The sequence below is a fragment of the Phycodurus eques genome, chromosome 8 (genome assembly GCF_024500275.1).
Source record: "Phycodurus eques isolate BA_2022a chromosome 8, UOR_Pequ_1.1, whole genome shotgun sequence".
Taxonomy (NCBI): Eukaryota; Metazoa; Chordata; class Actinopteri; order Syngnathiformes; family Syngnathidae; genus Phycodurus; species Phycodurus eques.
The window spans coordinates 7,446,483-7,464,234 of record NC_084532.1 but is presented as its reverse complement, the minus strand read 5'-3'; the positions used below and the strand labels follow the sequence as shown (position 1 = coordinate 7,464,234).

The 17,752-nt window shown below is 41.8% G+C and overlaps 1 protein-coding gene across 1 annotated transcript in view; it reads left to right on the top strand.

The window, feature by feature from the left end:
* Positions 1–3,775, top strand: part of syde2 (synapse defective 1, Rho GTPase, homolog 2 (C. elegans)) — a 58,160-nt gene extending 54,385 nt beyond the window's left edge. Inside the window, exon 8 of the mRNA XM_061683329.1 lies at positions 1,013–3,775. Coding sequence (XP_061539313.1) covers positions 1,013–1,698 — 686 coding nt within the window. The 3' untranslated portion in view covers positions 1,699–3,775. The remainder of the gene's footprint in view (positions 1–1,012) is intronic.
* The last annotated feature ends 13,977 nt before the right edge of the window (positions 3,776–17,752 follow it).

The window sequence follows — 17,752 nt, the reverse complement described above, 5'->3', positions numbered from 1 at the left end:
CAAAACAGTAGAAAGGTTTCAAAGTCATGGAGTGCTGTGGTGTGATGTCAGCATGTGAGCTGAGAGCATGTGTGCATGTTGTTGCATTATTGATATTAGTCATTGTGCCATTGTGGAGTTGCAGGCCACCAGTCGCTTTGTTGACACAGTAGTAGCACAGATAAAAAAAAAAAAAAAAAAAAACAGAACCATTCATTTCCTGTCTCGCTTATTATTATTATTATTATTATATGAGCGGTGCGGGTGAGATAGAACCTTTCTCAGCTGACCTCATACAATATCCAGTAGACAAACAAACATCCACATCTAAGAGCAATTTAGTCTTCAATGATCTAAGAAGCATGTTTTGGAATGTGGAATGCTGCTCAAGATACATTATTGATTTGCACCACCTTTGTAGAAAGATAGTAGATGGGTAAAAGAAGAACATCTTTGCAGAATGCTATGTTAATAAGCCTGAAGCAGAAGGAGGGGAATTTGGTGGCAAAATAAACCGCAACAGCAGAGTGACCTAATTCGATTGCTCCATTGTGCAGGCAACTCACTCACTCAGTACCAAAATATCTTGGGAAAAGAACGAAGAACTTTATTATAAAACTGTCTCACATCAAGAATTAAGATGAGCTGCCTTTGAAATCTCTCTGCGGATGGGTGAATAAAGCATGAAAAGATACTCGCTGGCCACTTTATTAGGTACAGCATTAGGTACTTTTCAGATCAAATAAAAGCGCCGTCTCTAAAATTCTGACTGTCAGAGAAGTAAATGTTATTTTTTAGTTGTTAAACAAATACAGCACAGCTACAATTATAAACATTGTGGCAGAGTAAAATTCAAATGTCTTTTCCAATGAGTCAGTCACAAATGAGCATTATTCGCTTTGTTAAGACATAATGTTTGATACCACTCAGTATAGTCCAAATGTACCTGATAAATTGCCTGGTGAGTGCACATTTGCCTGGAATCATCCCTATCTGATGGTTTAAGGCTAGTTTATCTCTTTCTGTTCTCCAGTTGTGGACCCTCACGATCAGTCCTCCTCTCCTGAAGCCTCTGACTCACTCAAGGGCCCTCCCTTACGGCGGAGAAAAGAGCGCCCGCAGGTGTTGAACTTGACCGAAGCGGAGATGGCGGGTGTTCTGCGGCCCAAAGCGGGCCGCCTGGACAGCCCGAGCAACCGCTACGCGGGCGACTGGAGCGGCTGCGGCGATAGCTACTTCCCCTCCGAGATGCTTCTGCTCCCTCACAGCAAAGAGGAAGTCGACTACGACGATGTGCCCTCAGAGGATACAGACACAGCTGACGAGGACGCGGAATCCGCCGCGCAGGAGGACACGAGCCCTTTGCCGGGTCCTGCCGAGCAGGTGCAGACTCTGAGCGAGGATGTGGCCGAGGAGGAGGAGCAGCTGGACTATATGGACGAAGATGAGGTGGTGGTGGTGGAGGCAAAGCAGGAAGAGAACGATGGTTGCGGCAACCGGCAGCAGTCGGATGAGGAAGAGAAGCAAAGTGTGTGTGAGCACATCTTGCCGCCGCGGCTCCACAAGGAGCACGCGTACCAGGCTTACATGAAGATCCAGGACATCAGCCCCGTGCTGAGCAACAGGGTGAACTTGAGAGACCTTCAGGAGAGCATCGACACTCTCATCGGGAACCTAGAGAGAGAACTCAATAAGAACAAGCTCAACGTCGGATACTAAATCCTCTAACAGACACTTGAGGAGCGCTCCCAAAGGGGGAGTCAAAACAACAACAAAAAAAAGGGGCAAAAATATGTTGCCCCCACTAGTCTAAACATGGTATTCTGATGAATGTGGTGTTCATGGCATAAAAATTAAACAGATAAAGTCATCAATTTTCATCCATCTCAGGAGGCCGCCATGCTGGGCAATATCGCCCTGCGCTGTTGACCGAAATTGACGTCACGAGTGCCCTCGCGCTTGGATTGCAAACGTCGTGTGACCCAATCCGGAAATCAGGTTTGCAGACCTTTTTTGTGCGCCGCGATTCCAGCAAGTTGGGTTTCAAACCATCACGTAATTAACCCGTAGGCATGCTGCTGTAGTTATCGCAGCATACACAGCGAGATTGTTACATGGTATACAGTATAGGCAATGGTAATCGGAATACCATGTTATAGTGGGGACACATAATGCATATTCTTGCCGCCCCAAAAATTGCATTTACTTCCCCTTTGTCAGGGAGTGATCCTGTAACGACATCATCATCGAAAACCAGATAAATCCTGAAATCACTTTAAATGAAATCACATTGAACAGGGTACTTCTTTCCCACAGACATTCCTTCATGTTTTTCTTCTCCTTCGTCTTGATGTTCCAGTTTTATGTTCCACGTCGTTGCTTTTCTTCTTATTAGAAGATTCCATTGACCCCTCAGGGGTTTAAAAGGTGCCTTAATTGTGTGAAGGTGGTCAACCACATGCAAAATCCACCCTGAAACACCCTGCACCCCCTCTCTATGCTATGAAGTCTTGGATGCTTTTCCACTACGTTTGAAATAATAAGCTGTATCATATTGAATTTCTGTGTCTAACTCAGTAAATCGCCAATGGAGTACAGAATACAAAGTTGCTGACGGGATTCAGAGCACACATCCAGTTTATAAAATGTGTTAGTTTCAGAGTAAAACGTAGTTTTCCTTCCACAGAATTTCTTTTTTTTTTTTTCCCTGGCAGGCTTCAGAAGCAACATTTGTCATGGAGCACTTCCACTTCTTTTCAACAGCAGGAAAGAATTTCAGAAGCATTAGAACTTTCATTAAGTATTTCTTTCCAACCAAAATAGGCAATTGGGTTATAAAAAAATGTGCTGAAAAAACAAATAACCAGAAAAGAGAAACCCTAAGAGAAACGTGTTCAAGCCCACCATTAGTGAGCAGACCTGACTGTGTCTTCCTTATCTTTGGTAGGAAAAACTAAAAAGATTCTACCTTTTAAAATTACAATTTTATCACAAGTGTTCCGTTTTCTAGTTGGGAAGCTTACCATTTATAAAGTGATAAAGTCCATTCATCGAAAATTGCACTTTCCTAAATTGAGGGCGTCACAAACATAAGTTAATAGGATCCCAACAACCAAAGCCAATTTCCTCATTTGTTATCCCAAATGCAAACCTAAACCCCCAAAAATGCATCCCTAAGTGGGTTGTACAGAATGTATGAGATTCTTCCTCATCATGTGTATTATTGCCGTTTCCAGCTAACAAAGATGACAGGATTTGTTCTGTTCTCCAACCAAGGCTACACAGAGATTTGACACAAGATGTTTTAAATCGCTCACATCTGTATAACGCTAATGCACTTACAAAGCAGGCTGTGGTTTCATTTGTCATTATGGTTCATTCAGTTAAAGTACAGTACTGTGTGTCTCAATTAAATTAAGAGAGAAGAGCACCTCTTCAGAGGTCATGGGCCATGGAAACCCGTTCCATGAAGCTCTCAGCACACTGTTCTTGTGCTAATCTGAAGGCCACATGAAGTTCGGACTCTGCAGAAAGTTAGCAACCTCAGCATCTGCTGACCTTGCTCCCTCAGTGGCCTACCACTTCGTGGCCGAATTGCACAGATGTTTGTTAATACAGTCTGCATGCCGAGGTGCTTGATTTTATACACCTGCGGCCATGGAAGTGATTGGAACAGCTGATTCCAATGATTTGGATGGGTGAGCGAATACGTTTGGCAATATAATGTAGATTGGTTAGCATAGATGACATTCAAAATATTTGAATTTGGTACACAATAAAAATTGCCAATCCAAAAAAAAAAATATATATATATATATATATATATATTAAAGACAAGCGCTCCCTCCATGCCAATAGGGGGCAATATGTTCATATTGGTTGGAAAATATTAGCTTTCTCAGCATGAGCTTGAAGGGGAAATGTCCAATTTATCAGAGGATGTACTCCTCTCGACAAGCGACTGAAGAATAAATTCAGTGTCATACCGCCATCATCTTCAAATCCTTGTTGTACTCATTATTGCCTCATGAGGAACAAAGTGGTATTAGCATACATGTCCAGGTGGCGCTTGTTTGATCACTAATCCCCTTATCCCTTCAACAACAACAAAAAAAGATGAAGACATTTGTAAATAAATAAAACCTTGATTAATTATTTATTTAGTCCAACTCCACACGATATATTTGTTTTTGTGTAACTGTGGAAGTCCTCACTAACAAATGTGTAAGCATCCCAAGTCTCTGTAACAGCAAGTGAACACGCATATTTAGATATATAATATCTGAATGTCAAACTATTCTTTATCAGTCATGCTTCATCTTCTGTAATTTTCTCTGGCGAAATGGTGAAAAAGACGCACCCAAATGTGAAACAACAACTTAACTGTCGCTGCCAAAATAGACAATGGATGTTTTTCAGTAATCCAGTGATGAATTGAGAATACAGTAGTCAGTATTTAACCTATATGGATATGTATATAATAATATAAATGTATTTGGAGTATGTATATTTTTTTGTATTCCCGTGGTGTATTTAAATGCTTCATACATCATAGTGTTGACTTCAAGAAGTAGTTGCTTCCCCCCCCCCTCAGGCTACCTGTACACATCTTAATGTGCTGGACTAATGATACAAGTTAAAATGTACACCGTATGATAAAGCTGTTATTTTTATGATGTTGTGATATATAGTTGATATTGTCTCTGGTGGACTGAACTGTGTTCAGCGTTCAAGGTGTTGTTATATTTTTTTAAGGTGCTGAACGTTGCATGGTCAAAAAGCTTTCCTGACATAAAACAAGGCCATTTCTCATCTGCCTTTGGTATTCAGTATTTATGTATGTGTAAAAAGAATTGTTTTTTGAATGTAAGCTTATTTCTTTGTCACTATGGTTCCACAATCGAGATGACTGCATTGCCTATTTTGTTTTTCTCCAGAGGACTCCCCAAACAAACACATATATAATACCCATCATGAGTTTAAGTTAATTAAACCTAACTGTCCATACTCTTATTTACCATAACTATTTATATGTTTCTAGGAATGTAGATGAATAAGGGTGAAACTCTATTGTGAAATGTATTATATTCTTTATTAGGTACACCTTTACAAAGATACCAATAATTGATTGATAATCAGACTAATGTCCTAAAATCTGTGGCATCATTTTGTGTTGTAATAGCCCACTATTACAACACAACGCTGGGCAACAAACAGAAATGTAAGACACGTGCAACTAACAAAAGGCAAGCTGCATAAATTACTCAATTCAATATCAATGCAGCTATGTAACTCAAGACTGCCTTCAGTGTTGACTTTCTTTATTGACGTCTGCTGTCTCCAGTCCCAATATAGCATATAGTATATATATCACTATGCAGCTGTATTTTCTAATCATCTTGTCCTCTGGAGAGAAAATGCCACAAGGAAAGCATCCCCAAATAAAATTAAATATTACTTTGTATCGGTCCCGAGTCATATGTGATCACAATAAAGTACATTGTTTTATGTGTGGTGTGTGTTAAATGTGTCATTGTTGAATGTACAGTGCGTGCGGAAAGTATTCCGACCCTCTTAAAAAATTCACTCTTTGTTATATTGCAGCCATTTGCTAAAATCATTGAAGTTCATTTGTTTCCCTCATTAGTGTACACACAGCACCCCATATCGACGGGAAAAAAACTGAATTGCTGACATTTTTGCAGATTTATTAAAAAAGAAAAACTGAAATATCACACAGCCATAAGTATTCAGACCCTTTGCTGTGACACTCATATATTTAACTCGGGTGCTGTCCATTTCTTCCGCTCATCCTTGAGATGGTTCTACACCTTCATTGGAGTCCAGCTGTGTTTGATTGTACTTGATTCGGAAAGCCACACACCTGTCTACGTAAGACCGTACAGCTCACAGTTCATGTCAGAGCAAATGACATGAGGTCAAAGGAACTGCCTGAAGAGCTCAGAGACAGAATTGTGCCAAGGCACAGATCTGGCCAATGTTACAAAAAAATGTCTGCTGCACTTAAGCTTCCTAAGAGCACAGTGGCCTCCATAATCCTGAAATGGAAGATGTTTGGGACCACCAGTACCCTTCCTAGAGCTGGCCAAACTGAGCAATCGGGGGAGAAGGGCCTTGATGAGAGAGGTAAAGAAGAACCCAAAGATCACTGTGGCTGAGCTCCAGAGATGCAGTCGGGAGATGCGAGAAAGTTCTAGAAAGTCAACCATCAGTGCAGCCCTCCACCAGTCGGGCCTTTATGGCAGAGTAGCTCGACTGAAGGCTCTTCTCAGTGCAAGACACATGCAAGCCTGCATGGAGTTTGTTTAAAAAAAAAAAAAAAAAAAAAAAAAAAAAAAACACCTGAAGGACTCCAAGATGGTGAGAAATAAGATTCTCTGGTCTGATGAGACCAAGATTGAAATTGTTGGCCTTAATTCTAAGCGGCATGTGTGGCGAAAACCAGCCACTGCTCATCACCTGTCCCAACAGTGAAGCATGGTGGTGGCAGCATCATGCTATGGCTATGTTTTTCAGCTGCAGGGACAGGACGACTGGTTGCAATCGAAAAAAAGATGAATGCGGCCAAGTACAGGGATATTCTCGCCGACGACTCCAGAGTGCTCAGAACCTCAGACTGGGCCGAAGGTTCACCTTCAAAAAGGACAAAGACCCTAAGCACACAGCTAAAATACCAAAGGAGTGGCTTCAGAACAACTCCGTGACTGTTTATGAATGGCACAGACGGAGCCCTGACCTAAACCCAATTGAGCACCTCTGGAGAGACCTGAAAATGGCTGCCCACCAACATTCACCATCCAACCTGACAGAACGGGAGAGGATCCCCAAATCCAGGTGTGAAAAACTTGTTGCATGCTTCCCAAAAAGATTCATGGCTGTATTAGCTCAAAAGGGTGCCTCTACTAAATACTAAGCAAAGGGTCTGAATACTTATGGCTGTGTGATATTTCAGTTTTTCTTTTTGAATAAATCTGCAATAATTTCAACAATTCAGTTTTTTTTCCCCCATCAATATGGGGTGCTGTGTGTACATTAATGAGGGGAAAAATGAACTTAAATGATTTTAACAAATGGCTGCAATATAACAAACAGTGACAAGTGTTACGGGGTCTGAATACTTTCCGTACTCACTATAAGTTAAAAAAAAAAATCAATCAATTTTGGACTTCAAGGTTTATTCCTTATTTCCCCTCCTTATCTCTTTACAGAGGGCACCTTATCGCCCAGCCTTGCTTTTGTTTATTAACAATTCGTGCAAGCAATTGCCCTTCCTGACATCTGGGAATCTCCCAAAATTGTTTTATAGCTTCAGGGACATTCCCAGGAAGCAGCTGTATTTAACCGTCCTGTATCATTGACTTATGGAAGACTGCACTTTCTGCACCTCTGTAACAAATTGCAACATTTATGAGCAACATTTGTCGAAATCTACACATATGTCACCTCATGTTAGAGCAATTGATAAACGTGTACTTAACATGACTTCATTCGTACTGTGTTTGTACAAAGAAAGCCATTACGGCTGCATATCTCCAGTGAGGTTTTATGATCTCTCATGGCTGTTCGCGTGACAAGTTTAGAAGCCTGAGTCTTCTCAGCCCCATAATGGTTTTTAACCTTGTTTGAGTCACTCTTGACAGTTCATATCACCTGCCTGGAACAGCAATGAATTTAAAGTTTGTACTCACCTGGCCACAGCAACATGTTTTATAATGACTTCTGCTAAACTGGAATTTCTATGGCAATGGTGTCAATTATTTGACAGCTCGGAATGTACAGGATTTTAAACATGGACGACAATAATCGTGGAATTGGAAAATACATCCCTTCAAAACTCTACTGTCTGTTGTGTTTTTAATATAAACATCCATCAGGTTTTATAGTGAAACCTCCAAGGGTTGAAATAACCCACAAAACAAAACGAGACACATGCAGAGCTGATGCTGTCTGAACTCAGCTCATGTGAAGGGAGGCTGTCGTCTTGTGAGATGAATCACGCTTCATGGCGGCTTGAATTATTTTTTTTTTTTTTCTTTTCTCCCTGTACTCCGGCTTCCTCCCCATCCCATCCCATTCCCCAAAAAAGGCCCTGTGCCCTGCAATTGGCTGGCGACCAGTCCAGGTGTACCTCGCTCACCCGTGACCCTAATGAGGAAAAGCAGTAGAGAAAATGGATGGCTGTTTTTTTATTTTTTTATTTTGATTTGTCTACCCATGGGGTCTTCTGCGGTCCTGCTATATTTAGGTTCATTTTAAGTTCACACATTTATTTGAAAAAAGAAAAAGAAAAATCGATGACTGGTTTGGTTTAAGTTGCTCTCTCAGCGTCCATCTGAGCAGCGAGGAAGACAAAACGAGTCCTGTTTGAAAAGTCAAGAGTCCGCATTTAATATCGGTTGCCATTCAAAGTGAACTGGACAGAATCTTGGTTTGTTTCTAATTTGGGAGAGAGTGGAGATATGGTCTCGTTGGGTAAACATCCTTGAAATCCACCTGCATGTGAAACCAGATCCTCTCCCCCCTCTTCCTCACTTCTGTTCCCTTAATCTCTGTTGACCTTTAAGTTGCTATCACAGCTGTAAGTCAACCAGCCAAGCGCACAAACACACGTGGCCTTTGTTTGGAACTTTCCCCACCGCATGCTTTCCCCTTTACAGTACGGCATTAATAAAGAGAGAGCAACTTTTGGTTGGTACACAAGCTGAGCGAGGAGATGAGACATTATCGTTCCAGGAGTAAAGCTGTGGAAATACAACTTTGTAGAAGAGAGGTGCTCTGCAAGAACCCATAAAATCGTGAGAATAATGCACAATAAAGGAACAGATTTCAAATGTTCGCCATTTGATGGAATCAATCAAGCTGGTCGTCTGACTACCTCTTCCACGAACACGAAAATAGCCTGCTAACTGACGCACTCACACATGAGAAAAACAAACAAATGTGAGTCACCGTGGATGCGTTCGGCTTCACAATGAAGGCCATCGTTGCCATTGAATGCCTGGTTGTGCTCTTTTGCCGAAACGGCTGCTGGCCACGATGTGGTTGGGCAAATACAGCATGACAGTGCGTTCACCTTCTTTTCGGCAGTTCTGCCTTCTAGCTTCTTGCTATTCTAGTTTGTTGATGTTCTTGCACAATTCAATTCAAACATTTTCCCTTCAATTCTGATGGCATTCATAAAATGGAAAATAGGGTGCGATTGCAATGAAAATGTGGCTTTTACGCATGTGAACCGTGGCTCTAATGATGGGTTTCGCTCTGAGGCTTGCATTAACGAGCTAATTATCAAAACTGGTAATGATTTTGATGCCGAATTTGCCCAACTCTCTGAACAAATAGGGGCACTATGCTTGCCCCATGCAATAAAAACAATGGAAAGCGTTATACGAGGAGTAATCTCACTGATCGCACACTTGACGTGTGGCTTGCATAACAATGCGACTTGCTGCATTGAACAGAAATAAGAAACATTAATATAATAAGTCCTTGGGAGCAAAAAAATAAATACAAAATTTGTGGACAAATGGGTACTGTGCCGGTGTCACGTGATCACCATCACCATTAATATAATAAGTCCTTGGGAGCAAAAAAATAAATACAAATACAAAATTTGTGGACAAATGGGTACTGTGCCGGTGTCACGTGATCACCATCACTAAGCTAAAGCTGAAAGCTTAATTGGTAAATAACTTACTTATCATTCAATGAATGAATGAATAAAAACATACACGTGGTCGTCTGGGACGTTAAGTCACAGTAGCGCTGCAGTAAACGTACACCCAAGTGCATCCTGAGCATTCTGAGCAGCAACAAATGCAACAGATTGTGATGTTCTTTGCTTTGGTTGTACGTAATCATGCATGTCGAAATTGAACACTTACATAACACCCGATTCTATATTGCCTTTGTAAAAATTGTTGTTTTTAGGATCCAAAACATAGTTGTCATGTAAAGAAATGACGAAACAACTTTGTTTTTGTTTCCAGTCGAAAACTGTGTCGTGTAAAAGGCCCCAATATGTGAAGTATATTACAGTAAGAGGCTCATGTTAGGTAATTTTCTCCAAAGCACATTACTCACTCAGCTCATAAATGGAGAAAGCTGAGTCACATTAATTGCTGGGAGCCTTTATTCAGTGACCCTGCAGACATTCCATGCATGCAGCGTCCTTCAATAGACGATTAAACACGTTTTACAAAGATAAAAAGCTCTCTGATGTGTTTTTGAGGGTCTTTTGTTCCCCACCCACCAGCCTGCTGTACTTGGCAGCTCTTCACAGGGCTTCAGCACACATCTCTCGACACACTGCGGACAGATCGGCCTGTTGTGGGCCGCCGCCATGATGAGAATGAGACCGTGCCGGAGGGGGGGAAGATGAGCACAGAGCACGGAGGTGAAAGTGAAGAATAGTGGGAGAGAGAACAGAAGAGCGGCGGCTCAGATCCTCAACGACACACTCCTCCCACCTCCGTTGGCCCGTCACTCAGAACTGTTTCATTTTTAATAAGGCTAATCCCTCACAGAGGTAAGCTGCCCATCAACCCTGCTGCATCCTGCAAGACGGCAATCTCCTTTGCAGTGTGAGGGCAGGATGAGGGTTTGCTCCGCTTCAAAGAAGAGAAAAATGTGAAAGGTGAGACTAAAAAGAGGCCGCATCGGGAGATTTGATACATGCACAGGTGCCTTCTTCTTTTTCTTTTTTCCCTCTAAAATCGTGATCCAGCCACTGAGCAGACTAGAATGTGATATAAAGTTTGTTCTCCGGAGAGGACACGAAGACATGTTGCTGTCGATCGCTCGCGGAAGTCGAAGTCGTAGTCGAACCAGATATGTCGCGCACGAAGTAATTGATAAATAAAAGTAGCGAGCGGCATTTAGATTATTGTAACGGAGTTAACAGAAATACTCGAGTAAAAGTCAAAAGCATACGGTATCAAAACTTCTCTGACAAGTACAATTTACCCAAAATGCTACTTGAGTAAATGTAGCGCATTAAATTGTGGACAAAGGAGTTAAGTTACGTGTTGGGGGGGACTCGTCGTGCTCGATGCTGCAGCTTTGGTTCGCTTCTGCAATAGTCATTTCGCGGCGTAATCCTCAACTCAGAAGATCCTGACAATTGTACGTAGGCTTTTCCCAACAAGGAATGGCGCTTCCAAACGAACACGCACACAAATACAAACAAAAACAGCACCGAGTGTGCTTTGACAAGACGCCATAAGGCCGGCTGGAGCAGCATCGCTGGCGTGGGGAAGGATCGCTACTGTCTCAAATGTTGACGCCTCAAACCTAAATGTCGATACTTTAGGTATTTCAGTCATTTGAGAGAGAGTAATGTCAGAAAGGAAATTGGTGGTATCGATCATTAGCAGACACACGGAAGGAGCACATACGTAGCAGCACGATCTTAGTGCAGCAAAAGCCTAACTCTATTTGCAGCGGCCCACCACAATTAAATGTACATGTGGGATGTACACACACACATGTACATTTAATTGAGTACATGTGGTTTCAGTACATGTGGGAAAGCTCATCCATGCTTTTATTTCCAGTAGACTTGACTATTGTAATGATCTTCTGACTGGATCTCCCAAAAGAGCATTACACAGCTGCAGCTCACGTTCTGGGAACAAAGAGTTCAGAACATATTACTCTAGCTCCAAAGTCTCTACACTGGCTCTCAGTAAGCCATACATTTGACTTTAAAGTTATGCAATTGGTCAATAAATCACCTATTTCCTGAATATTTGGTCCTGAATACATGAAATAAATGATAATGGAATATAAACCCAATAGGGCTCTGAGATCTACAGACTCGGAGTTAGCTAGTGGAACACAGTACGAAGCAAACATGATGAAGAAGCATTTCATTGTTTTGCTGAACACAAATGGAATAAGATGCCAACAGAAGTGAAGTCAACCCCACGTCAATGCTTTTAAGTTTAGGCTAAAAACTATTCATGTTTCTCGTGCTTATAATTGGGCAGTTTGGAGCTTTTCCATTACTTAGATGATTTCTCTTCCACTTAGGGTTGGGCATTGTTTGAATTTGAGTGATTCCGGCCCCGATTCCGGTTCCTCATTTTGATTCCGGCCCCAACCGATACTCGATTCCGATTCTTTTAGGGGGCTGGCTCAAAAACATTTGAATGGTTTAAATAAAGGGTGACCAAATTATGGACATCCATTTTCTTCGCATCCCGTAAGCAAGACACATGAAAGCCTGCATGGAGTTTGCTAAACAAAAAAACACCTGAAGGACTCCAAGATGGTGAGAAATAAGATTGCCTGGTCTGATGAAACCAAGATAGAACTTTTTGGCCTTAATTGTTCGTGGTATGTGTGGAGAAAACCAGGCACTGCTCATCACCTGTCCAATACAGTCCCAACAGTAAAGCATGGTGGTGGCAGCATCATGCTGTGGGGGTGGTTTTCAGCTTCAGGGACAAGGGCGAATGGTTGCAATTGAAGGAAAGATGAATGCAGCCAAGTACGGGGATACCCTGGACGGAAACCTTCTCCACAGTGCTCAGGACCTCAGACTGGGCCGACGGTTCACCTTCCAACAAGACAATGACCCTAAGCACACAGCTAAAATACCGGAGGAGTGGCTTCAGAAAAACCCCGTGACTGTTCTTGAATGGCCCAGCCAGAGCCCCGACTTAAACCCAATTGACCCCTCATTTGAGCCCCTCTGTGACGCCCAGATAGTCACCAAATTGGATCTACGTAATGCATACCATCTCATCCGCATCAGAGAGGCGGATGATTGGAAAACTGCTTTCAATACCCCACTTGGACACTTTGAATACCTGATCATGCCGTTTGGATTAACCAACGCCCCTGCCATTTACCAAACCTTCATTAATGACGTCCTCCGTGATGTCGTTTTCGTCTATTTAGACGACATTCTCTTTTTCTCCCGCTCTCCCGAAGAACATCGCCATCATGTCCGTCAAGTCCTCCAGCGTCTCCTTGAGAACCGCCTCTCTGTAAAACCTGAGAAATGCGATTTCCACCTCTCCTCCATTCACGTCCTGGGCTATATTATTGCCAAAGGACAATTACAACCAGACCCAGCAAAGATGCGCGCAGTCATCAACTGGACCATTCCCTCCACCTGCAAAGAAAACAAAGGTTTCCTGGGATTCGCCAATTTCTACAGCCACTACAATTACAGTAACGTGGTTATTCCTCTCACTAGCCTTACCTCCACCAGCTCTCCATTCCAGTAGACCAAGGCTGAAGAAGAAGTGGATTAAGACTGCAAATTCAACTACATGTGGTAGTTTTGTGGCTGCTCGGGAAATAGTCAGGCATGGGAAGCCATTTACAGATGGAGAATACCTCAAAGAAAAATTCATTAAGATATCACAACATCTATTCTCGGACTTCATAACATGATGAAATTTTGCAGAAAACGAGACATAGCACTCTCAATGAAAGCTGTCCAAAACAGAACTGTGAAGATGGAAGAAAACATCACCAGACAGCAGATTGAAGATATCAATTCAGCTTTGGCGTACACAATCGCCTGTGATGCATCCAAAGACAAAAATGACATTGAACAAATAGTGCTGTTCTGCCGATACGTGAGCGCTGCCGGGCCGCAGGAAGAAATGATTGAATTAATACAGCTAAAAGGCCAAACACGGGGCGCATGCGAGGCTGTCTTGGATTGTTTAAACTCCAAAGAAATAAATACCACACACCTAGTGTCAGTGGCTACTGATGGGGCACCGTGTATGACAGGAGCGCAGAAGGGCTTTGTGACTTTACTGCAAAAGTCGGTGGATAGAAAGCTGCTCACATTCCATTGCATCTTGCATCAAGAAGCACCGTGTGCGCAAACATTTCCTCCTGAATGCACAGGAGTATTTAAATCACCGTCAGTTCCGCTCATTACTGGATGAGGTGGACAGCGCGTATTCTGATCTCCTGCTGCGTAACAAAGTCCGGAAGCTGTCCAGAGGGGAAGTGCTGAAACGCTTTGCAGTGTGTCTGGAGGAGGTGAAAACTTTCCTTGGCAGCAAAAGGCTCACCTTTCCTGAGCTGGAACAGCCAGAATGGCTGGAAAAAAACTCCACTTCTTGGTTGATATGACAGCGCACCTGAACACGTGTCTTCATGGGAAAGGAGGCACAGCTCTGCACATGCTGGAAGAGGTGTTGGGATTCGAGCGCAAGTTGACAGTGTTGGCCAAGGATTTACAGCGAGGTACACTGTGTCACTTCCCCTCTTTGAGGGAGTTCCAACAAGCTGACAATGTGATAAATTCACAGTATTTGCAGTCTGCAATCACTGCAATGCAAGCATCATTTGGGAAACGATACTGTGAGTTCAGAGAGGGAAAAAAACACTTTATCTTTCCCTGTCACTCCCCTGAGCATCGATCCATCTCTCTTGAACATGAGTGAGTTTTCAGGTGTAAGTCAACCTGATCTGGAGACGGAACTAGGAACTCTGGAGATGTGCTAACCAGTCGTCCACCGTGCCGGCACTTCGAATACACATCTTAAATAATATTTCCAATGAAAAGTGAGAAGTTTCAACTTCGTCTGTAGTCCGGACTGTGAGCTGGTGTAACGGCGCATCCAGTAATGGCGGCTCTGTGAATGAAAAAGTAAACGCCTACAGCGGTCTGTCAACCAATCAGTGTTCGTCAGTTTAGCCCGCACCCTCAAAGAGTTCCTGGTAGTTCTCGGAAGACCCTATACGCCAGGAGGAGCGAAATAATCCAGGGAATTTAAGAAATAGGCTGTTACTTATATGACAAACGAAAACAATTAGTCCTATGTTTTTAAGTGAAAGGTCTTATTTTCTCTTTTGTATTCAAAATCACTCTTTAACCAAGCAAAAATATAGTTTATCCGATTGATCGATAGAATTTCCAGTAGGCTACTCAAGTACTAAAATATTCGTTAGCTGCAGTCCTACATTCAACTCCCCCATTATATAGTCATATTTTTATTGTTTCATAAAATCCTGAACATCTGAAACATACTCCATCAAGAATAGGAAATACCAGTTTGTGAGGCACATTTTTCTTCCCAATTATTTGCATGCTGTCACTGAGGAATGTACACACTTGAAGCCTACTAGGCAATAGCTGTTTCCTTTGTTGCTGAAAAAAACATGTTCTATTAAAATAACAGGATTGGAGTACTGCAGTTCTATGTACAACTACACTGTGGATATTCAATGTAGATGTTTTTTTTGTTTTAAAGTTGAAGTTCTGCCAATAAAGTTGTCAGAAATACACTATGCATTGCTTTATTTCATTGTTGTCTGGGATAACATACAGTATTTGAAATGCATAACTGATATGTACGTTAAAGAGCGGTCCCCAACCCCAGGTCCGCAAATCGGTACTGTGCCCGTGAGGCATTTGTTAACATAAATGTATTGCTTGTAATAAGCAAACTAAATTCAAGTGTGATGTAACTTCTTAAACTAAGTAAAATATTCTTTAATTATGAAAGTATACCACTTATTTTAAGCAAACATTTCTTAAAATTCTTGCTTGTAATAACCAAATTTTTCTAATTTTAAGATTTACTGTCTTAAAGGCGCTAGATTTAGAAATTCATTGTAAGAATTCTAGCCAAGTAAATTTTGTTTAACACATTGGCCAATTAATGTTCTCTGTCTGTCTGGCCAACCTATATAGATCTTTTTCTCCTTCTTTAGTGTCCAACCTGGCATACATGTCATCATATGCCTCTTGTTTGGCAATCTCTACCTTCGCCCTATGTCGTGCCTCCATGTATTCCTTCCTCCTCTCCTCAGTCCTTTCAGTGTCCCACTTCTTCTTAGCTATCCTCTTTCCTTAAATAATTTCCTGTCCTTTGATATTGTTGAATGAATGTCTCTAAGTCTCTCTCAAAATGTTTACCATTTGTGAGATTGTACAGATGTGCCTAACGAAGTGTTCTTTGAGTATATACTATACACTGCTGCAGTACCTTATAATAGCCAACCGCACAGGGGGAAAACGTGTGTGTGTAGGTAAGTGTGTGGTGTGTGCTGATTTGCAGAAGGCCCATTCCTGAGCTGGCCAGGGAGAAAGTGAAGGGCTCCATCAAGGAGAGAGGGCCTGAAAAACACATTCCGTACGTAAGGTTTGAAGAGGAGACAAGTGAAGAGGAGAGGCCCCCCTTTGTCAACGAGGCCTTACTGGTGCCGCGGGTGTCTTAGGGACGCCTTCCTCAAATCAGCCCATTCTTCACGCTTCATGACACCACCGTCCATGCGTATGAGTCGAGGCCAGGATGAAGACGAGCCCATTGTACTTTATTTTTTGTTTTCCAAACATTCGACCATCTTTTCCCACACTTTTTTCTGTTCTTCCTGTTTTCCAGCATTCAGCTATTTTCTATTCTCCTCTTCCTCTTTCTATTCTCCAAACAGTGTGAAAACTTGGCACAAGATAGGACCCTATATAATGGGGTGCTCCCCCCTTCTATTCCAACCCTTCCTTTCTCCCTCAGTCACCCTGCCTCTTTTCTGGCCAGATAGCAGCTGTCAGGTAGTCACTATAGGATTGCTGGGCTGCTCTTGACCTAAGGTGGACCTGGCACTCTGAGGTGTCCACATTTTATTCCCTTGAAGGAGTGAAACTAATTGAGTCCAGAGGGCTCTTGGCAGTACACTTCAAGGGAGAAAACATTATCATAAATGTCGTGAACAGTGTGGCAGAAAAGGGACCAGTGACATTCACAAGGAGAGCAATAAAAAGGTTTTTGTCTTTTTGCTTGTGAATTTCTAGTTTGTGTTTGTTTACATTTTCAACCATTTGAGACAGTTTTCAAGTGCACATGCGATACTGAACATAGCACATTAGATATTTGAGTGCATTTGTGCCATAGTTGTGGGTTGACAGTGGTCGGGCACACCCTAACCAGTAGACCCGTTCTGGGTTCCACTTCTTGCTTGTGTAGATAAATGCATGCAGTTTTGTGGCACTCGTGCAACATTTCCATATACACGTATAGCATAATTCAGATATACGAGACCTCATTATTGGTTGCTACTATGATTTACCCGTTGCTATTTGATTTCATGATTTATAATTTATGATTTATCTCTATTACAAAGTCTATCCTTCTGGTCATATTTTATTGTTTTGTTCATTTGTGTATTATTACCACAGTGAAGAATGGCCTACAGGAAACTGCTCATCTGAATCTCATTATGGTCAGGTCATGATTGTTGAAATTAACAACACAGATTAAGGTCTCAAATCGTCTCCCCTTAATGAAAAAATATCCGATCAACAGCATGTGAAAAGAGCCATAAATAATGACTAGGCAATGTACTGAGAAGGCTATAAACAACAGATACATATCATGAAATTAAAACAGCCCTAAAAATACTTCCTTCCAATGTCAAATATTCAAGCTGCGTCCTTGAGAAACAATGAAAAAAAAGGTGGCATCAGATAGAATTACCCAGAAACGAGATCTCAAATAGGTGAACGGTAGTGCTGGGTGATACGGCCTAAATTTGATATCACAATTTTTTCACCCTAAAGTTGATATTCGATATGACTCGATATTTATTAAAGTTTATAAATGTACAAAAGTGGACCAGACCAAATTTATATATATTATAAAGCAGAGGGTTTATTTAACAATTAGAAACATCCCAAAGAATTATATTACTTATACTTTTTTTTATTTTTTTTTTAAACTTAAAATTGCATTTATGGCTTTGACTGCAGAGCTGCCAGCCTGTAGAAATTCATTTCCAT